The sequence below is a fragment of the Opisthocomus hoazin genome, chromosome 9, assembly GCF_030867145.1.
Source record: "Opisthocomus hoazin isolate bOpiHoa1 chromosome 9, bOpiHoa1.hap1, whole genome shotgun sequence".
Lineage (NCBI taxonomy): Eukaryota > Metazoa > Chordata > Aves > Opisthocomiformes > Opisthocomidae > Opisthocomus > Opisthocomus hoazin.
The window spans coordinates 13458206-13481295 of record NC_134422.1 but is presented as its reverse complement, the minus strand read 5'-3'; the positions used below and the strand labels follow the sequence as shown (position 1 = coordinate 13481295).

The 23090-nt window shown below is 40.3% G+C and overlaps 1 protein-coding gene across 1 annotated transcript in view; it reads left to right on the top strand.

The window, feature by feature from the left end:
• The window catches only part of SLC49A4 (solute carrier family 49 member 4), a 75004-nt gene that overhangs the window by 29172 nt on the left and 22742 nt on the right, over positions 1–23090 (top strand). Inside the window, exons 3-6 of the mRNA XM_075429820.1 lie at positions 6995–7263; positions 12838–12967; positions 18649–18757; positions 19397–19464. Of these exons, the coding sequence (XP_075285935.1) occupies positions 6995–7263; positions 12838–12967; positions 18649–18757; positions 19397–19464 (576 nt within the window). The remainder of the gene's footprint in view (positions 1–6994; positions 7264–12837; positions 12968–18648; positions 18758–19396; positions 19465–23090) is intronic.

Sequence of the window (23090 nt, the reverse complement as noted above, 5' to 3'; positions counted from 1 at the left end):
GTATCTTCTGTACATTCCTACAGGAACTCTTTTACTAAGAAATCCTGCTTGGGACCTCTCTTGTGCTAAGTAATCTCCATCAGCTTTCTCCTATGGCAGCCCTGATAGCAGCCAGTCCTGGTGTCCTGCTCTGATAACTTGTTTCAGTATGTTTTGCCTCATTAGCCTGTAATGTAATTGCCTACTCTGTTTACAGCAATGCTGTCTATTCTGGCTCTGTTCATATTTGATGAGTGTGTCCTCCGTTAGTGTTGCTTTAAAGATGTCTGCTTTTAATAATGGGTTTGTGGAGTGGGTTGGCTTTAAAATAAAAACAAACGAACAAAAAACTTTAGTAAAAAAAAAAAAAAAGGCCTAAAAGAAGCTTTGATTTCATGGGCCCTCATCCTTCAAACTTGTATAAAGCTTTAAATGAAGAAACCCTCTTCTCAGCCGTGGGACAGCTGTGATGGCCGCACAGTACCATGGCTTGAGGATGTGAGGGAATTTGTCACCGTGCTGCCAGGGGCCTCGTCGTACGCCCACCTCGTCCCTTTCCTCTGCCAGGGCGTCTGACAGAGACGTCAGGGTCTTGGCCTAAGATGGCTGCTTCGTCTCCTTGCAAATCCTTGTATCCCTCTTGGTAGGCTTTCAGCAATAACAGTTTTGGAGTAACTCCATTCTTCCAATACTTTTAAATTTAAAACCAAAACTCACTGTTTTTTAGACCATTGCAAATGTGTTTCCTGTTTTCTTTAAGAGTGGGAGAAGAGGCATGAGGCTGGGGTGCCTGGGAGATGCTATGGCCCTTTCCAAGTCTGCTCCCATAACGATGTGACTGACTGTGCTGGGGCCATGGTTTGTACGGAAGATGAAATGTGAGCCCAGTTCCTGATGAAAATGGTCAAAAGTACATTTTAAAAAGTTTTTCTCTTTTCTTTTTCACTTTATTGATGGAGGTAATGTACCACACAGTGACTCAGGCTTTCCGCTTGTAATAATTTTTCTTACTGATGGGGAAAAACAGCTTTAAGTTATTCCACATATCAATGGTCACGTGCATCACAATCAGGCTAAAAAATGCTAATAGCCTCAATCCATGAATATCCAGAAAGTGTAAAGCTTTTGTAATATAAATATACCATTTAATGAAAATATTGAAAGGAAGTGCATTTCCATGAAATTCATCTTTCAGAATGTTATTTTTAATAGATTAATTCATTGCTTTACCCGGAGGTATATTTCTTTCCAGTCCTTTTCCAGACATAGATCCTTACTGCACTCTCTTCAGATTATGAACAGAACAGCATTTGCATCAGATTCTCCCCATACTCCGTAGCAGTGAATTACTGTAAAGCAGAAATTTTTGACCTCCCTAATGCTGTGTTTGCCTTAAAAAATGCCTGGAAAAAGTTCCACTTAATATAGGGTTCTTTTGTTGCATTTGTGAGTGTAAAGGAAAATCTGTATCCTTTTTTAGTAACTCGATTGTGAAAAATCAGAGGTAGTTCTTTGCAAAACTGGTATCGGTTCCCTCCGAGGTATAATAAATCTCCTAATGTATAATGTGGATAAGTCCATGTCTTTTCATATTGCTTTTCCTGGGCAAGCAACTTGCATCATACACCAATGTAGACACTCTCAAATAGGAGGTATTTAGTTGCTTTGTTGCCGTGTAGTGAGGCTAAATTCAATAGCACTTGAAAAGTGCTCTGAAGTCCTCCAGTGGAAGGGTCTCTTTCATTTGCTTCCAGTAGTTCCTGCAATGAGCTAATCGCTAGATAAATTTATTTGTCTTCCAAATTAGCAGGAGCTGAACAATCCACTTCTTTCAGTGAGTGAAAATGTCAGGCATGTGAAAGAAAAATCAGCCATCCATTTCTGTAAAACATTAAGTTCTTTATCTGGAATTCCTTTTTGTGCTAATTGTTAGGATCAGCAATTAATCTACTAAACTTTTCCAGACTAAGAGGCACGCCACGGTGCTGTCTTCGTGCAGCAGCAGGCTGGTGCTCTCAGCGACTTCGTTGTTCCTCACACTTCACTAAACAGCTGCAAATCTGAATTACCAAGTTTTTTCATTGCGTTTGTATAGAAGTTTGAATAGTGATGAAGAAGTCGATTCTCATGGCAGCTAGTAGGAAAAGCATGGTAGAAGTTTCAGGAAAAGTAACTCCACCAAAATCTCATCTTCACAAGGCTCTTGAGATGAGCTCTGCTCACTCCTAGGACCCAGATGAACCTGGTTTCCCAGTTGACCAGGGGCTTCTCAGAGGCTGGTAAAGAAAATCCATGTTTAGCGAGTCAGAGCAATGCACTGGGGCCAACAGCCTTGCTCTTCCTCTGTGTTGCCTGCCAAAGAAAAGGTGAAAAAGCTTTTTCCACTCTGTTAATCAATGTTAAAATACTGATACGACTTCCCCAGTCCTAGCCTTCTCAAAACAAGTTCAATTAACACGTCTTAGAACTGAACTGTGGAGACTTACTTTAGTGTTGTGGTTTAAATCTGTTAATTTTTTTTAATAATTGGTTTTCGCCCTACTGTTGCCTTTGTTTTCCCAGCAGAGTACAGAAACTAATGAGATTTTTTAAAATCTAAAATTCTCTTAGGTCCAGGCATGAGACGTGCTGTGGTAGAAACACTAAATGACGGGGGTTTCTACATAGAAAAACTGTTTATGTAACACAGCTTTTACATAGCTTAAGAAATCCAATACCTAATGGTACTGTGACCATACATTAAAAGTTTCAGCCCATACAGGGAGGAAAAGATAAATAAAGCCAACTGTAAATGGAAGCGCTTTCCCATCTTAACTATATGGTATTATCATCAATCACTAAAACCTTTTTCCTGTATAACCTCACTTTTTTTCATACCCAGTTTGCTCAGTGATACTGTAATTTCAGCATTTACAGCCTTACGTGGCTTTTTTGTTGTTGCCTGTTAGGATATTGCAACAGTGACAGCAGGGAGTGAATACAGCAGGTATAACCAGGTTAGTTCTTAATACTCATATGAAGTCTTCTCTCAGGGAAGTGATGAACACCATGTAATATAAGTTACTTATAATGTGACTTGACAAAAATGTGGAAAAGAGATGACAATATAGTACAAAAGGAGTTTTTCTTCTCTAGTTTCTATTGTTATATTTGAACTATCCCTTGTTCTGTCTTTTTGCAACTCAGAGGCCAGTTTAGGAATAAATGTGATCTTTATTTTATGCTAAGGGGGGTGTGCATGTGTATATATGTCTATGTATTATTTTTTTATATAGATATGCATTCACGTTATGTATATAACTAGGTTATCATGTGCCGTAGCATCACAGTAATGGATATTTAGCACTAGCATTTACCATCAGTCATCAATTTATTTTTTATTTTTTTTTGTAAAGGGCTTGTGTTCAACTGCAAGTTACAAGTTTGGAAGAGCACAAAAATTCATTAGCACAGACGTCAGGTGTGCAAAATCCTCAAAATTTTGAAATGAATCTCTGACCTCACTTCTGAAATGTTTAGAAATAAGACATTTTTGGTAGATGTTTACTTTCCCACTTTTACTGTGAGAGAGACAGTGATCAATTTTTTTGTAAGACAGGGATGACTTTCTGGTGTTATTTTTTCCAATTTTCTCTTTCATGATTGTGATTAAAAAGCCTTCTACTCTAGTGTTATTTTCTGTTATTTGAACTCAATAACTTTCTGCTTTTTGATACATGAAAATAATTACATGATGATTGGATAAATAATGTATCTGAAAACAGAGCAGAGCTGGATAAATAACAGATGAAAATTACCTTGCTAGAGTAATAAGACTGAAAAATATTTTTCCATCTGGTAGGGATGCTAAAATTATCTTGTTAGCCCTTTTCTCAGGGAAGAGAAAGCTTGTTGTGCAGAACGAAACTGAAGTAGTGACAGGGAAGAAGGCAGCTGCTCTTCGCACCTTTTTGGTAGCAGAAACAAGAAGAAAATCGGGGAATAAAGGGAACAAACGTGGCTTGGTGTTGAAGCAATTTTTTAGCACTGATGGTGCACAAGAGGAGGCTCCTATGGGCTGTGAGACGAAGATCTAGCACGGGGATGATAAGATGTTGTAACAAACAGCAACAAGCCACCAATACTGTTGTGTTCATATTTCTCTGTCAGATGCTACATACATCTCGCTGAGCAGCCTCTTACTAAATGCACTGAATCGTGCTTTGAATCGCTTGCCGCTGCCTCTCTAGAGAAATGAGTTAAGGATGTGTAGAGGAACAATGCAAATAATCTTTTTCTCAGGAAAAAGTAGCTTAATTCAAGCCAGTATTGAAAAACAGATAAAATAAGATTTAGACCCTTATCGTTTGCAGAGGCATTTGAGGCAGTAGTCTGTCTATCAGTGGCAATTTAGTCTGAAAGTAATGTTTATTAACAGCAATGTGTTAGATTTGAAAAACTAAGCAATGTGAAGATAAGAGGTGCTTTATCTGGATGATAATATCAAGCTTGGTAAATGCCAAAAATGCAGATGGAAAGGCAAAATTCATAGGAACAGAGAGCACACCAGGCAGGGCAAGGCAGTAGAGAGAGCAGCCAGGAGAACGCCAACAGAAGAGATCTACAGAGAGACAAAATTTGGCTCTTTGAAAAAACTAAGACAGAAAAGTAATACAGAGTTAAAAGTTCTGGATTAAGAGACTACTTTATTCCTTTGGCTCTGCAGAGTAAAATTAATGTCTGTCTCTCGAGTATAGAGGTATAGAGGTCTCAAGTATAGAGGTCAGTTATAGAGCTTTATTTGAATGGGGGAGTTTGATAGACAATCTAGATTGGAAGTGTAAGTACTTGAAAAAAGTACATATAATTCTCACAATATATGAATTGAGTCTTTGTTTGGTGGTTTGTGTGGGTTTCTTTACAAAACTTTTCTTCTTCTACCAGATGAAGTGGCTACATGCCCATAGGCACTGCAGAAAAGCTACTGTACTTTTTTCTGATTTTAGTGAGTTTTATGTGCCCTGAGGATTTCAATAGAGTAGGCTTATTTGAATTAAAACAATATTATCACAGTGGTATAAGTGAACAGAAGTGTTAGTGTGGCACATATAGCTAGAAAGATTATTTTGTGGTGACACAGTTTTCCTATTGTACAATAACAAAAGCACAATTTAAGCATTATATTCACTTTGGAGCAAGGGGAAATACTAAAACAAAATCTTTATACGTTGCAGTAGTTACCTCACTTGCTACTGAAATGCAGCTCTTTCTGGGAGTGTAGCATAGCTCTGCAAATAACCTGGAACAGTTTAGGATAAGTTTGAGAATAATTTATTCTAGTGAGAGAAGTAGAATGAAAATACCAAAGTGCAGAAGGATACCTTGGTTTGTCCAAGTACATTGGGTTGGAGAGTGATCGTAAGGGATTCATGTAATGTCTCCACCAGAAACCTATACCAGAGCATTATTGAGATAGTGCTTTTTATTTATTTAAAACTATTGAATTTCATTTTATTGGGGGGACCCAGTCTAACAAGCATTAAAAAGGCCTGACCATGCCTTGGTGGTGTCCAGCTGAAGCATATACAAACAGTATTGAAATCTATCCTTACTGTGTGAACTTAAAGAAAAAAAAAAAAGTTGCAATTGCTTATGTTTGAGTGGGTATTACTTCTGTCCCAGCTCAGAAAGTGTTTTCTTCAGATGGTATGTAATAGCTTTTCCTTTTTTTCTGTATATTTTTATAAATTTTGTTTGAAAATTTAATTTCTAATCCACTGAGAATCAGTAGCATCTATTCCTTTGTATTGCAATCTAGCTTGTTAATTTTATACAGAGTCTGTCAGCATTTCTTTTGCGTATTTTGTTCCTTTATGTGCTGTAAAAAACTCTTGCTACACTGTATATTATCCAGCCAGTTGTGGCTTGAAACATTGCCTAAATGCTAGCTTATGTTTCCCCATTTTCAGGCCATAGCTTTTTATGTTTGACAACTCAAGTCTTGTAGCAATAACATCGAGTTTCTGCTATGCTTAGAAAAACACCGCCCATTTAAAAATATCATCTGCCACCATTTTATTGCACAATGGATAGATCTACCTTGGAGCTTTGCAGTGTTTTGTTTGACTCTCTAGCTGTTTTTTGGACATGAGGTTTTTATATAAATTCCAATAAGCCTTTGCCTTTCACGGCTGAACACTTTTTGGAAAAGTCAAAGAGGAAGGTTTCTGGCTGACTTCCACTTGTAGAAGAGCCTTTACAAAGTCCTTTCTGTATGCGCTCAATGTGCTAATGTTAAGCCAAAGTTTTTAGAGACTTCAGTACTTGGAAGTACTATCTCTGTTCTGTCATCAGTCTTATCTGTTAAATCCCAATGAGTGTGAAAAATGAGAAAAATCTGGGTTTGCTTGGCTGTTTCAACAGTATATTGAGAATGGCCAGATTGCTGGAGAAGATGATTCTCTTGGAAACCTCAACAGCCTGGCCTCCTAATCTGTAGGCACATAGAGCTCATCTGAGTGTGTAAATAAAAATAAATAATGCAGTGAAAAATAAGCAGAGTATTTTGCTGAATTGTTTCAAATTTGGATCCACTATAACTAATTTAAATCTTTTGTTGGGATTTATGCAGGCAAGGAGTCACGTTTAAGACATTTGTAATTTAAAGCTTTCCTGCTACTACACCTCTTCTACTTTTATATCCTATCATGATACCTTTTTTCTGCAAAGAAAGTCCCTTTTATTCCCTCTTCTTTTCATGCTTTAAGAGAACATTTGCTTCTCAAGAGAACATTTGCTTCTCCATTTATCAGAGGTAATGAGAAAAGAGTAGCTTTGGATTCTTTGAATCAGTCTAACTGGGCTTCTTTCAGTGTGTAAAATATCCTTCTTTTGCTCAGGGCTTTCATTTCTTTGTGCAGTCGCTCCATCTCCAGCACTCAGTATCTTCCATGCTTTTTTAATTAAAAAAAAAAAAAAGCGGGGGGGGGGAAGCAATTGTGATCCAAATGACGGTGGGCTCCATTCTTTATTCCAGGCTGATTCACGGAGGGCAGCTGTTAAATGGCTTGGCGGGGCCAACTGTGATGAACGCGGCACCGTTTCTTTCCACAACGTGGTTTTCTCCGGATGAACGCGCCACAGCAACAGCCATCGCATCGCTGCTCAGTTACCTGGGCGCTGCTGGCGCGTTTCTAGTGGGACCTCTTGTAGTGCCATCTCCTAATGGAACATCTCACCTCCCACTGGTATCGCAGAGCAACACAGAGCACATCAAGGACCGCATTGAGGCTGTGCTGTATGCAGGTGTGGTTTAAAAATAAGAATTTAAAAAAAAAAAAGAGAAAAAGAAAAAATTTACATACTTTCATCTGTTTGGTACTTGTGAACCACTACCCTCTAGTGGCTGGTCTGCACTGAAAACAGTTACTGACTGATGGATAATAATGAAGTGGTGAAATGCTGTACCATTAGAAGGGTTAATTTTTTTCCCTTTTGTGTAGGGAAGATGTAAAAATAGCCTTTTGTACAGACTGATTCCAAATGAGGTATTTCAGTTTTTGTATCAGCTAATCTTAGGAGAGTTTACACTTTCCCTGAGCTTCTGAACTGGTTTTTGCTTCTTGAATTTTCACTAAAAAACGTGCCCATGACAGGTTGGGTTTTTTCTGTTGTTTGTGTGAGGATGGAAATCCAAGAATCTTTCAGCATTAAATTCTTCCCTGCATTAAATCAGCCTTAATTTATGACTTGCATATGCTTTTCAAATATGATTAGATTATTAGTACTTAAGAGTCTAACATTGAAATTGAAACTCAGCAGATTTTGTTTGTAGTTAAAACCACATAATTCTTACATGGTGAGTAATTTCAATGAAGTGACAACAGTTTAGTGGAAAAAAAACACTGATATAAATTTCACCTGATATAACTTAGATTTTATGTCCTTGCTATTTTTCCTGCAATGGCTTCTACAGCCCTTTGTGTCACTTAGAAAAATTAGCAGCAAGCTTTAAAGAAAAAGAGTTGCTTAAGTGACTTAAGAGCCCAGGATCTGATTCTCTGTGGATAGAAATTGGTATAGCATTAAGAGGAGCTGAACATTACCACATCACAGCAGTTGCACATTTAGTTGGGTTCCCCCCCTTATATTTGCAGCCATCGAAATTCAGCCAGGACTTAGCCCTAAGTGTTTCAGAAGTCTCATAGTATATATATACTGTGTAGTTTATATGCAGGTTTATGGGATTGAGTTAGCTGTTTGTGATCACTTATTCCTGGATGTTATTCTTACGGAAATTTTGTTGAGTTAATGACTCCTGGTTGGGTGAGTGCCACATTATTGTTTGTTTTAAAGAAAGCATAGTAGAAGCTGGATCACTATTTCAGCAGGTATTTTTGAGTAACCTACTTTTTACTGGACTCAAATGTATTGGAACAAGGAAATCTGGGTTGGTTAGGGCTTTTTCAGAAAGAAATATGATGTTAGACTCCAAAAATCTCATGGCAGATGAAAATGTCCAGTGTGAAAGAATGAAAAAAGAAAGCAAGTCAGCTTTTGTCCTGAGGAACAGTAGATAAGGGGAGGAAAAATCTAGCAACTAGAGAAGTACTGTATCTTTTCCTCTCCAGATTTTTCATGGAGAGAGAAAAATTCATCCATCAAAAGGAAGTACAGTTCTGGGCCTAAAAGCACTGTTTTGAGTCTGGTAGCACTAGGAATGTTGCTTTCAGCAGCCCATTAGATTCGCTTTCTCCTCTGTTCTCTTCAGGGAGGTTTTCCTAAGGATTTTCTTCAGAAAGTGTGATGGATCTTGCTTGCCAGCTAGGTTCAGAGGCATGTCTCGCCTGCCCCACATCTCAGCAAGGCTCTTTCTGCCTTTCTGAGCCAGCAAGGGTTTGGGAACATCCTGTAGAGCTGTTTGGGGTCGTTGGTCCCAGCATAAGATGATCCTACAGCAGCTCTTCAGCTTCCGAGGAAATGTGTTTTGTGGGGCATCTGTAGTTCTTACTTAGTATTTGAAAGCACTTTGAACAGAGGTGGGTTTCTGTGTGCAGCTGCCACTGTAGTTGTGTTATATGGGGTGTGTCTTTTCAGGAGCTACAACCACTTTTGCTGTTCGGATGAAGAAAAAGAGCTGGTTCTTGAACGTTACTGGCCTGTGGTGAATCACAGTGACGGTGGCAAAATGTCCGACTGGTTTAACATAGGTAGAAACTGTCAAAGAGGAAGTTGCTTTGAATCTCTTGTGGGATTTGCCCTATCTCACCTCAGGCCCGTTTCCCTGGAGAGCTAAAGGAGCAAGGTCCCCGCTGTCTGCTTCCCTGTGCTCTGTTACACCAGGTAGGCTCCAGCGGTGGAAGGAAGGCTGCCTTGTGGTGGGTCACTGCCTCGGGTTAGCTCTGTTCACCTGTGGACCAAAAATTACCTGACAGGTGTGGTAGTGTATTGTTTGTCCCCTTAATCAGCTGGCCAGAGAATGAAGCTCAGATTGACTTTACAGATTACTAGTGAGGGTGTTACAGAATGTGGCAGAACAAGGAGCTGGACCCAAATGTCCAAATTCCCTACCTCTTCAGCAAGTGGGGTCAGGCTTGGTGTGACTTCTCCTTTCAGGTACTATGGGAAAGCCAGTTTCGTAGCATAAGCACCCTGCATTCCTAACAGAGTTGTGTTTGTGATGGAGCTTGTTGCTTTTGTGTGAGGTTGCGTTAGGTAAGCAGCCTCCAAAAGTTGGGTGATGACTTCTGAAAGACAGTAATGATGTGAATTGTTAACTTGGGATCAGTAGCATGCCAAGAGAGCGCTAATTTTCCAAGGACTTAACCTCCAACATGATTACAAAGCAATTGCTTATAAACCCATTATAAACTCCAGTCTCTTCTGTGTTTTAATAAATTGCTCTTCCTTTATCTCAAACGCAGACTAAGAGCTCAGATGAATTGCCACAGCCTCTTTCTGTGTCATCTGTGTCGTTGCACATTCTGGTTCACAGCTGAAATAGTACAGATGTAGAAAATCAGGTTTGAATTGTATTACCTGAATCGCATAAGGAAGCTTGAATTATTCTGGACTGAAGTCAGAGCTTTTAGCCTTGTGCTTTCCAATGTAAAATCATTGTTTGTTCAAAAATACCTGTGTGTATGTGTGTGTAAAGTGCCCCCATTCCCACTTTACATTTCAGGACAAGATGTGGAGGAGGGTTTCTGGGTTTGGATAGATTTTTGTGCTACGAATAGCTTATCTGAAGGAAAAAGAGCTTGTAGCAAGGAGGTTTGTGTCTCTGTAAACCTCTTTTTTTCTGTTTGGGGCTTACACAGGCAGCAGGGTGCCTACTTCATAGGCTAAGATACAGGCATCTCTCCACTTTAACAGTCACAGGTCACTGTGGCAAGGTACCCAGCTTTTGTGAAGCATTCCAGATGCACTCCTCAACAAGAGATATACACAGCTGTGCTTCTGCACACTAATTTATGCTGACTTGCCAAATTCCGAGTGCTTTGCTGCATCCGTAGCTCCTGTGGAAGAGCTCCTCTTTTGTGACTGCAGCTCCCTCGGTCTCAGTATTGACCTATTTCTTACCTTTGCTATTTTGCTTACCTTTACTCCCTACTTACGATCTAAAACTTGTCCTGGGAATGTATTTTTCTTTATCTAGTCTGGTAGAGAAATTATGATGAAGATAAAGGTGTGGGTTTCCTAATGAGGAAGGAATGCAGCATGTAAGAAATCGGATGTGTTTGGCAGTACCTGGACTTTTGGCAAGAGATAGACGAAGCTAAGATGGCACTGAAGACTTTTGTTCTTCGATAGAGGGAGCTGCTTTAGTTTCCAAAGTGAATTCTGCTCTTTTCTTTTGTGCACGAGGGCAACGCTTACGAGGCAAATTTGTTAGCCTAGGAAGTATAACACTGGGAAACATTAAAGAGTTGCAAGAAGGTACTACAAGGACTGCATGCTGAAAGTAATAATTAAAAAAAAAATGAAGTGTTACTATACAGCTCCTACTGCAGCAATTTGACTGGCAGGAATCTTGAGGCAAGCTGTAGAAGAGGCCCCAGATGGGCACCTGATCTAAAATATTACTGTGACATAAGAAAATTATCAACGTGTTTTACATTCTTTCGAAAAAGACCTAGCCTTCCCACTTACAGCATTGCAGTGTAATGAAGTTAAATAATAAGCACATTGGACAAAGTTTGTTGGTTTGTATGGTCACATTCTGGTTGGCTATACCTGTCTACAGTCTGAAATCTTCCTTTAATATTAAAGGATTAAAGTGTGTGTGCATGTACATATATATACCTATAAACCTATATGTAGACCTAGGTGCAGAAGAAGGGGATAAAGAGCTTTTGGTGAGCCTGGCTTCCCTGTCTAGTATCATCCTGTAGTGACAAAGCATCTCATCCCTGTCTTAGATCTGGGATGATCATTTACGGCCAGTTCTTTTTTCACTGCTCACGTTCTCAAAAACAACATACACAAAGGCAGAAATTAATCTGTTTTCTGGAGAGCAGAGGAGATACGGTGAAAAGGTCTAGTAAAAGTGCCCATGACCCTCAAAACGTGCAATTATACCACAGCAGGAAAAGAGACACCACTTAATTAAAAATGAATCCTTTAGTAAATTATTGTGAAGAATGGCATTGTCACATTCCCAGTATGCCTTCAAAAGAAATTTAGTGTAGATTTTCTTGCCATGCACCGAATACAAGTATTCATTTCCATTCCCCATCTCCAGCTGATCCATTTAGACTCTGAGTGTTATTTACTTTTCAGTTTCCTGAATTTATTTTCTTCTGGTTTAGCAGAAGAGCTGGCAAAGTGCCATGTTCATATTGAGTTATTAAAAAAGAGAAGAAAAAAGAAAATGAATGCAATTGAGTATCTAGCTCTGCTAGAATTTATTTATGGTGTCGGTGAACACTTCTTTGTTATGAGATCACAGGTTCTTTTAAGATAACACACTTCAGCTATACATTTTTCTCTCCAGCAGCAAAGAATCTTGTTTTTAAAGGGGATAAGAGAAATATTGGGATTGAGGACTGTGGAGACCATGATATACATTGTAAACAGCCTGTAAAACAAATTAATTAGACTGACTGTGGGTAGAGTTGTTTTTCCTCAGGATGAGTGATCAAGGGACTTGCTGAGTATTTTCTGTGAAGTGCTCATCACTTTGCAAGTTCAGGTCCAAATTTCTGCTGTGAAACTTTTCAAAGATCGAGAATACCTGCTGCTGAACAAGAGAAGCATCTGCAAACAGCTGTATTCTTTTATTTTTCTCCGTATTACCCATGCTTTTTCTATTCCTGAGCCGTCGCCGCTCCTACGCTTTTCTCTTTATATTCTTTTGCCATGTAATAGTGTTTGTGTCCGAGATGCTGCCTTGCTTGACCTTTTGTTTGCTTCATCATCCTGTGTGCCGAGTAATTGTCATTCCATGCCCTGGGGCTTCCCCAGTCCCATCTGTTTAAAGTCTCTAGCACACTGTTACCTGCACTGAGTTACTTCCATTGTGAGGAAATGTGTCCGGATCTTCATAATGCAGTTCTCTCTAAAGAGAAAAAGCGAAAGCTTTCCTTTTGCTTTGCTGGGTTCCCCATACGTGAGCCTGGTGCTCTGCAGCTCCTGTCCCTGGAATGGACTGCTGCTATTTCTCCATCTGATTGATTCTCCATCTCAATTTGAAATCTTGCCTGGGGAGGAAAAAAGGGATTCTTCAAGTTATGGAGCTCTGTTGTCGGGAGCAGTAAAGCACTTGTGGTGGGTGGGATTTATGTATCAGAGGCTGGCTGATAACAGTGCGGTACCAAAAGAAGTCTTTTGTTGCTAACATCTGTTCTTGGTTTTGTTTTTCTCTGCCCGCTTGCTTAGAATTTGGAATGGTTTCCCTGATATTTTCCGCTGCGTTGGCCTACTTCCCCTCACGCCCTCCATTCCCTCCCAGCGTGGCTGCGGCGAGTCAACGGCTCAGCTACAGGAGAAGTTTTTGCAGACTCTTAAGGTAGGTCCTCATTGGCTTTCCACTTCAAAGCAGATCAGCGCCTAAATAAATAAAAACAAGTGTGCTGTAGTCTTTTCATTGAGCAAACAAGTTGGTTTGTACTGCTTTTAAACAAAATAAAATTAAATATTAATGCTGAGACATAAAGGGATGCTAACTGCTAAAAAGCAGGCATTAAATTTTAAATCATTTGGTATATCTCAAGCCTTCATTCCAGAGTCCTTCAGCACCGACGCTGCTTTAGTCATCCTGTTAGCACATCTTTTCTTATGCAACGCTTCTGTTACATCAGGTTATACAAGATTGTTAACAGTGTGTGTACTGCTAGGTGTGAGATAACAATTAACAATACTGGGCATAACTAACTAACAAGCTGCTTTCTTCCATGGTTGTTATATTGCAATGAATTTTGAGTTTGCTTGTCATTCAAAGGAGTATTCAGCTGCTTTCATTCAGCCGTGGGAGCAATGCATGAACTATCTGAAATCCATTATATGATCTATTAAATCTCATTAATGGTATGTTAAAAAGTGAAGTGGGAACAGGCAAAGGGTCTCTAGATGTGTTTCTGGTCAGGTTCACAGGTGAGTTAGTTTCTTTTAAGTTTTGGGGTTTAAAAAAAAAGGTTATAAAGAAAGTGGCATCTCCAGCTTTGCAACTTCTCCTGCTTGGGCTCTGTTGGTAGGACACAATCCTGCCCCACCAACTGTTTGTACAATGTCTTGTGTAATGGGAATCTGATTTCAGAGGAACAGCTAAAGCAACTGTAATATTAATGCTGAATAACTGTGAAGGCCAGCGCCCTGTGCATGATACTGCACAGATAAACTTCCTGAGGCAAAGAAGAATCGCTCCCATGGTGTGGAGTATGGCTGACTTTGCTGGAGGGCTTCAAACTCTTATTGTAATTGTGTCTTGGGTGCTGTAGTGATAGGAGCTGAATCTGCGTACAGAGGACTGCTTGAAACTTGATAATTGTGGAGCTTTAGGCATTTAGTTATTGCAGACCTATAGTGGGCTGTGCTTTCTAAAAGTGTATTTAGAGCCAGCAAAAACAGCTCATCGCTTGTTGTCATTGGGTTTTTTCTTTGTTTTTGGAGGTCTTTTTATCATTTTTGGGGGGTAAATATTTGACAAGATGTTTAATCTTGTGCATTCATCCTGGAGCAGGCTGGCAGTTGGGAGAACATGTGAGTAGAGCTGGCTGGTTAGTCTGCAAAGTGACCTACTCAGGATATTAAAAAATAGCAATTCCCATAAGGGCACTTAGCACACACAATAATGCTGTTACAGACCCAAGCTGATGTGTGGTGAGACCCTGCCCGAGGGCTGTGTTGTAAAAATGTTGCTGTTGAACAGAAATCCAAACACAACTGACTCCTCAGGTGAAATATAAAATTTCTGTTGACAGTGTTCCATTTGGGAGCTTTATAACCATTAGATTGCTTGTTCAAAGTGTTGTAAACAGTGGACCTGAGATACTGGTAAGGTCAGGAAGTAAACAGCAAATCTGGGTTACTGTTCAAAATCAATGAAATGTAAGAAAACTGCGTGCTTAAATATTGAGCATAGTTTATAGTGTCTCCAAGAACCAAGAAGTTTTTTAAAAAATGGTCGGGTAGATCATTACATCTCCCTTCCCTCTGGTCTTTATGCATTCTTCCATGCTACCCCATCTCAAAGGCACTTCTTCATTCCTCTGTACATGAAACAATCAACAGTTCATCATTAAACCCACTTATCTTGGGGAGCCTTTCAGCAACAATCCATCAAGCAAAGAAGTTTTATAAAAGAAAATGGTATCTGCCATGCCTCAAGAGAAATCCATCATCTGGTTAGTTAGGCTTCTAAGCTCTGTTGCCTGCCTAATCTAGGCTTCATAATTCTTGGCACAGAGTCTTTCTTTTGACTTAATAGTGTAGACTGAAGGTAATCAGCTGATGAGTACCAGAAAATCATGATTTCCTCTTTACTGCAGACTTACTCTCTAGTATGAGAAGTGTGTGTAAAGCATTTAGGGTGTGTGTGAGCTGGTGGGCTGACCCAACTGTGCACCAAAAAACACTCATGAGAATTGAGATGTTCATCGTTTCCCTCTTCTCTCCCCAGGCTGCAGTTTTATTACTTCAAAATAAAGCTGCGTAGCATAACTTTACCATTGAAGTCATTGACCTTTTTACTTGGATTCCAAAGGGATCTATCACTTGATTGTAACTCCCACACTCCATGCCTTCGGGTCCTTGAGCAGTCGTCTTCATGAGCTGCTGCTTGCAGAGGTGTATTATAAATACCTTCTTAGGGTCAACCATCCCCTGTAGGCCGTTTTTTTGGCACTTGCATAGGAACTTGGCTCTGCCTCCTGATGTGGAGGATTCCTGCTTCTGACAGATTATAACAATTAGCTGATCTCTGGTTATCTCCTGATACCAACTCTCTCAGCCTGCAGTGGGAGACGACAGATTAGTCATGGTTTGGGAGCTAAGCCCAAATCTTTTAACAGTCTATCACACACTGTGACAAGTGTAGTTTCAATTTCCATTAGAAAAAGTACAGTGCCCCTTCTCAGTTTCTTGGGTGAAGCAAATAACTTTTTTTTTCTCCTATTTCAGAATATGCCACAAATTTTGATGAAAAAAATTTTGATACAGGTAAATAGTCGAGAAGTCTTAAAATCTGCATTAACAAAAACATGTAGTGATTTTTGCTTTGAAGTATTTAGCTGCTTTTAGCTGGTTATGTTCCTTTTTATATTTTCAAGGGACCGTGTAAGCAATTCTGAAATTTCATAATGGGTTTTTTGTGCATCATTATTTCTTTAATGAAACTTTCATATGACATCACCATCCAGTGATGGAAGCTGCTCAGAGTGTGCCTGATGTTAATAGACACTGTCAAAGTTATTCTGAAAATGGTGACTGACTTTGACGGGGCTCCCTTCTGAACCAGCCTGCCTTATGGATTCTAGTGGCATTAAGTAGGTTTCTGAAAAAAACAGAAGAAAAAGCCAATTTGTATTCCAGCAGAATGGTTTAACAGAGAGGCTAATGCTGAGATCCTGTCATAAGGGCTGATACGATGGAAAACAGTGTGGGTTCACCAACCAATGGTGTGACAGACAGCACAGTTTTCTATTTTCATTGGAGCAATTGCAAAATTTCAAAACCAAATAGAAGTGACTGGAGCCATGAGAAGCGGAGCTGCTACACAAGATGTGTGTTTCAAATAGCTTTAGCACTTGACGTACACACTGCCCTAGTGAGGCCTCATCTGGAGTACTCTGTCCAGTTCTGGGCTCCCCAGTTCAAGAAAAATGAGGAGCTACTGGAGAGAGTCCAGCGGAGGGCTACGAGGATGGTGAGTGGACTGGAACATCTGTCCTATGAGCAGAGGCTGAGGGAGCTGGGCTTGTTCAGCCTGAAGAAGAGAAGGCTGCAAGGGGACCTAATATATACTTACAAATATCTGAAGGGTGGGTGTCAGGAGGATGGGGCCAGACTCTTTTCAGTGGTGCCCAGTGACAGGACAAGGGGCAACGGGCACAAACTGAAGCAGAGGAAGTTCTGTCTGAACATGAGGAAGAACTTCTTCCCTCTGAGGGTGACGGAGCACTGGAACAGGCTGCCCAGGGAGGTTGTGGAGTCTCCTTCTCTGGAGATATTCAAGACCCGCCTGGATGAGGTCCTGTGCTGCCTACTATATGTGACCCTGCTTGGGCAGGAGGGTTGGACTAGGTGACCCACAGAGGTCCCTTCCAGCCCTGAACATTCTGTGATTCTGTAGCCAGTGGTAGCTGTTGCTGGATGAGGGGACAGAGTGGCATCTGGTAATTGGTGCCGCCTCTTCACTGCCATGCACCCTTTTTCCTGGTCGCCTTCTTCATTCTGGAGACAAGGCAGGGTGGCAGCCTCTGTCACTGGAGGATGTCAGAATGCGGAGCTGGTTCTCTGGTACTGGGACTAGGAGTTGGACAGGGCACAGAACAGCTATCCCATGTACCGGTCTGTCTCGTTGCTTGAGTTATGAAAGACAAATATGCCACGGGAGATTTCAGTCAACTAAGTTACAAAGTACTCACCCCGAACTAAAGTAGCTTGTTAATGAAGACAAGGTTCAGGTACTCAAAGATTTTGAATATTGAGCAAATGTTATTTTGGAAAGGTGCATTCAGACTTGTTCCCTCTTTGCAATCTATGACATGGCTATATAATGTCCATGCAAAATGGGCACTTTCCCTTTTAATTTTTTCTACAGATACTGGAATAGCTTTTACATAGATAGTATTAAATAGCGTCAGAAAACCTGCCTTAAGCGATGTCAAGACGATACAAGATAGAGTAGGATAAGAGTATGGCATTCTTAAGAGAGAAAAAGGTTGTCAGGAAGACAGCAAATGCTTTAGGATGCGAAGAAATGTAAGCAGTATGTGAAAGAGCTGAAAGTTTGGGAGTTGTTTTTCTTTGCATTAAAAAATAAATCTGACGTGAATGATATTGAAAGAGGAGGATATGTTAATGTGATAGAAATGTGTTATTCAAGAGGAGGATGTGTGAAAAAGAACAGTGCAAAAAAACGCTGGCTGGTGTGCTGTGCGTGGATCTTCTAGGGGAGTAAAAGTGTAAGCCGAAAACCTCTGAATGTTTTGTAGCATATTTGAAGCTCTTTCCCTCCCTCCTGGCTTTTGTAACTGTGTGCTATAAAATTGCTGCTGCATGCCAAGGAACTGGTACTGATTGGGATCAATTTTATGTAAATTGTTTGGGAGTGGAGGGAGCCACATTTTATGGTTACACAGATACCCCATGGGATAAGCTTGGAATTGCTGTAAAAGCTCTTCACTTTAAAATGTCAGTGTTTCAGAGTCCAAAGTGTATTTTCTGGTTTTATTCCCAAATCAAAACATTTTCTAGGAAAAGTTGGATGTCTCTTAGCAAAAATTCCGCATTTGCTTTTGTTGTGATGGGTGGGTGGGGGGAACTGGTGGTGGTATTTGTCTACCAACACCTGTTAGTTGTGAATGATGAAGATGATGATGACACAGCTTTGACTGCTTCATCTTCACTGAATACTAAGGGTTGAATAATTTTAACTGGAGGGAAAAAGCAAAGAAGTTAACTATTTAGAGCAGAACATTATACTTGTCTCTGTTTTTTGACAGTTCAAACTAAGAATTTTCCATTCTTGACACTGTACCTATCTCATTCACAGAGCGTGCCTTACCTTTCACCAAAACAGAGACGTAAAACAGTTTTTAAAAAAAAAGTACAGTTCAAAAAGTATGAATCTCTACCTATTCTTGAAATATGCTTTTTGTCATTGAAATTAGTGCTTATTGTTCCTAACAAACACTTAGGCTAAGTAGGTTGCCCATGCAAATGCAGAAGAATTGCTTGCGGAAATGAGAAACATATGAGCCCAGCATGGTACAGAAATCTTTGAACTACGTGGAGAGACTGGCGGTTTTTGTTATCACAGTGCTAAGGCAGTAACGTCGCAGCCGCTGGAATTTCAGCGACATGGCCGGATACCTTTCTTGGTTTTCCTGGCTCACTCCTCCTTCAGGCCTCTGCTATTTTTCTTGGTGGGCAGAATGTAGGTTCTAGGGTGTCATTTACTCTAGCAGCTAATCTCGGTGCAATTTCTAATATACGCTGCAGCTAATTGCGTATGTTTTGTCTTCACAGCAATTTCCGATTCTTGATGATTGCTTTAGCCTATGCTATACCACTGGGTGTTTTCTCTGGCTGGTCTGGTGTTCTGGATTTGATATTAACCCCAGTTCACGTAAGCCAAGTAAGTATCTCCTGACTGATAATCAGCAGCAATTTTGTAAGTGGCGTGTTTTTATTGTGCACTAGCATACAGTTTTGTCAGTTTTTTATGTTTAAACTGCTATTAGTACGTATGGACCACTTTTCTAATGAAATTTTAAACAAGATAAAGTCTAGCTTTGGCATCGCAAACTGTCACGATTGTCACTGCTGACTCTCCACCAGCAGTGGGTATTTTCAGAACCGTATGCACCTTCTGACAAGAAGGAAGTGGCAGGTAAACAAACGGGAATATTGTTGGCTGCTGCAGCCTTAGTAAAAGAAAATAATTTTACTGGATGGAAAGGGTGAATTGGGAACAAGAGGATTTCTAAGGTTTTGATAGAGTATTATAAAAATCCAGAGGTCATTACTCAGATTCTATAAAGAGAGGTCACATTTAGGTCACAGGCTACTTAGTCATCCTTTCTTTTAGTGAATTTGTTTCCTTTAGAATATCCGAGAAAAAGTCTTGCACTTCAGACTGTTATCGGGGGCTGTTGCTAGCAGTTTGCAGCTCCTGCACACCGTTTGCTTTGAAAGTAACATCTTATCGTCTTATTTTCTCAGCTTTAATGCATTTCTCTACATTTTGTTTTTGTTTGGTTTTTTTTCCTGTCAGGTAGATGCGGGCTGGGTTGGATTTTGGTCTATAGTTGGAGGCTGTGTTGTTGGCATAGCAATGGCAAGGTAGGAATAATTACATGTCCTTCTTTGTTTCTTCAACTGTGACTGTTGTTTAGCTTTTCCTCTTAATAACGTAACTTATTTTCTCTCGTCTGCTAGAAACTTGAAATGGAAAGTGTATTCCGGGGTTGTGATGTGTTTCATGTAGAGCAATAATATGAATATTCCACGTCAGTGGTTGCTGGGGGTTGAGAACTCCACATGTGTATACCTCATTTTGGCAAGTTGTACTGTTACTCCTGACAGGTGCTTCCTATATGCTCCTTTTAAACACAGTTCTTGTGAATTCAGCTGCCCGGTATGAGGGAGGACCTATTGTAGCACATTTGGAAAGCGTTGAGGAAATTAGTATCCGTCTCCTTTCATCAAGACTTTTGGGCATACTGATTCCTGAAGGGATGTTGGGAATGTAGCACAGACAGCCTACCCACAAGAACGTTACATTCCTCCACAGAGAAATTAGTCTTGGCCCATTTTGGCCAGGTTGCTGGATTCCTATATGGCCTAACTATTTTTTGCTGCACCGCTATGAGCCTACAGTATGGATGTACCTATGCTTTTTGTATATCCAAACATAGCTGTATCTGGCCATCATGAATGCTGATGACATGGGGAGTGGAAAAGCAAGAAATGCATTGCCCTTCCAAAAGGCTGCTGCTTCTTTTTCTTCATTGAGATTCCCTTTAAAAAAAGAGGTGGGAGGAGGGAGAAGTCGTCTTTCAGGAGGTACTTAAGCAGTGAATTTATAAAACTGACAAAAACCAATGGCATATTCCTCTTGCATCGGGATATCTAAGCATTGTCCTGGCTTCTCTATGCCCACTCTTTAGACCCCAGTCCTGCAATGAGTGCAGCACAAGTGCAGGGGTTCTGTCATCGTTGCAATCATTGTGGGATTGTGGACCGAGAGAGGCATCTGTTTAGGACAGAAATTGAAGCTCTCTTTTTTTCATTTACTGTGCATCATCAGTGTACATAATGCATAAAGAAATGCGAGGTTTCTCATCTTGACATTTTGCAGGCTGCCTAGCAACTGCAACAGAGGGAGAGGAAAATACTCCAGACCTAGGGAAGAGAAACAGGCGCTTCCCTCCCTTCTGCTCCAGATGCAAGCCAAAGGACTTAATCTATTGAAACAAAGTTCACACACTGATTTTCTCTAAAAAGAGTTGCTTTTGATTAGCTAAGCGTGGGTACGAGGTTTTTTCTCTAAGAGAAGTAAATGTTAAAAACCAACTGCTGTAAATGACACAGATGCTATAGCAGGGTACATGTTGAAGCAGGTAGTGTGCCACTTTAGTCTTTTCCATCATGAGTTAATCTCTGGTGTATTTGCAACATCTTAATAGTAGAGGGGTGCCCTTAGCAGCTCACTTAACTTTGTTAGGAGGAGACAATCTGCTGACTCAGTGTCAACATGCAAATCTCAGTCTTTATGGTAGATTAATTTATTTAATGTATTGCCTGGTTTAAGTTTCAGGAAATGCTGACAGTCTCCTTAACTACTTCAAAATTGATTTCAAACCTTGTTGAGTATCAGTATGTTGTAGCATTCAGAGCTTTGCTTTTGAGTAAATTAAAAAAATACCAGCAGTCTGTCTCAAAATAGGTCTTTCTAACTTGGGCGATATGCAGTTCAAATGGGAGGGTTTGCGCAGGGAAAGGGAGGAAGGAGGTGATTTGTCACTCCTGATGGATGACTTTCCCTCCTAGGCCTATTCAGCATTTATCTGTGTAGGGTTGAATCAATGACGAGTCTGACTGTAATCTGCTGAAAGTTGTAATTAGGAAAATTAAGTAATGATTCTTGTCGAGGCTGACAAGTTGATGTATTTCAGTGTCAGAACTGTGATTTGCCAAGCAAGCAGCTCTCTCCCTTAACCACCTCACCAGAAGCTGTTGGGTTTGAGATTTTGTTTTCCTAATTTTTTTTTTTTGTTTTTACCTGCTAATTTATTGAATCAAAATTGGTGCAGTTTAGGAATTTGCTCCTTCCATTTTTGTCAATGCGGATTCTACCATATCGAACTGTAACAATGTGGTCCTGCACATCACAGTAGTTGTTAAATCATCTATATTTGAAGTAATGCCCAGTTTGGAAATTTGTTTATCTATCTCATTTATGAAATGGTGCAAGTTTTCCTCAGCACAAAACATAAATCTCCCTGTTCTCCACCCACTGCTGTCCTGATAGCCATGAACTTATATACGTTTAGCTAATTTGTATGATGTGTTTTTATAATTGAAAAGCCTGGGCTATTTTGGGCAGCTGGCAGGTGCTGTACCCTTTGCTGGCAGCTTTCAAATGATACGAGTTTGAAGAAAAGCAGTGTCAAAGAGCGACATCCATATCATTGCATGGCAGCATAATTCTGTTTCCTTTTCTCAGGGTTTTCCCCCCCCACACACATACATTTGCTAATGATCATAGATATTTCTGAGGTTTTGTCCTCCACAGCTCAGCTTTTCTTCCTGCTTTTAACCTGCAGTGTAGTCAAAATGCTGAAACTTTATGACATGGTGATAATTTCCTTAGTAACAGACAGTGATGTCGGCGACACAGGTTTGTGATTTTAACTGTAGGATCCAGCATGGGGCTGGATTTGCTGGGCTGCAGGAGACTGTTACCAGCGGTAGGCTCAGAGCTCTGTATCTGGGTGAGTACACACCTTCTTTCCTGGTGTGCCTACTTTTTTAGTAGCTGCAGACATCCCCTTACATGCTAGATGATGAAGAAGGATTTAAACAGAACAGAGTGTTTTGAAAGCAGATGCTGGGGTCAGAGGATAAAAATATTTTCTCTCACTTTTTGATTGAAACAAGTATCCTGAAGAGTTTACTTGATTTACAGTCATCTTTATTCACCTGTAGCCAGGCAAGAAGCAGAAATCTCTCGATTACCAAGTTCAGGCTAGTTTGCTGTGTTGTTTTTTCTCCATTATTTCTGTTGCTGGCTGAATTCAGTAGCTGCATAAACCTTTAAGTTTGTATTTGACCCTTCTGGAGTCCTGTGATGTCTGAGAGCTCCTTGGAGCACGCTGCTGCCACTAGTACCGAAGCCAGGATCTTTGTGTCAAAAAGAGTTGCAGCTACTCAGTAAAGGTAGATATTTGCTCCACTGAACTATCTTGAATGGTTTAGCTGCATATCCTCTTCCCATCCCCACACAGCCCTGGTGGTAGGACAAGAGAAGGAGGCCCCCCCTTAGAGATCCCTTCCAGACCTCTTGTCGGTGAATGACCCTCGCTGAAGGCTGAGATTTCTCACACTGTGTTTCATTAGACGAGGTGTATATAACTGCTCTTGCCTGTAAGGAGAAGGAAAAGTGATGATGTCTGTCGGCATGCAAAGCAGGGAGTCTCAGTGGAAGAAGCTGAAAGTATGCACTTTAAGATGCTTCTGAGAAGCTTTTAAAATGCTGATTTTGACCCCAGTGATCCCAACGAATAATTAAAGAAACTGGCAAACCACTGAGAAGAGGTGATCCTGATTGCTGGATTTGGATTGTCAGAAAAAAACAACAGTAGCAGCTAACCTCTGCCTATTGGAGATTAATGCATAAGCCACTTGAACACTGCAGTCATAAACTTTTAAGATTATATGCAGCATTGATCTTCTGCTGCTGCTTA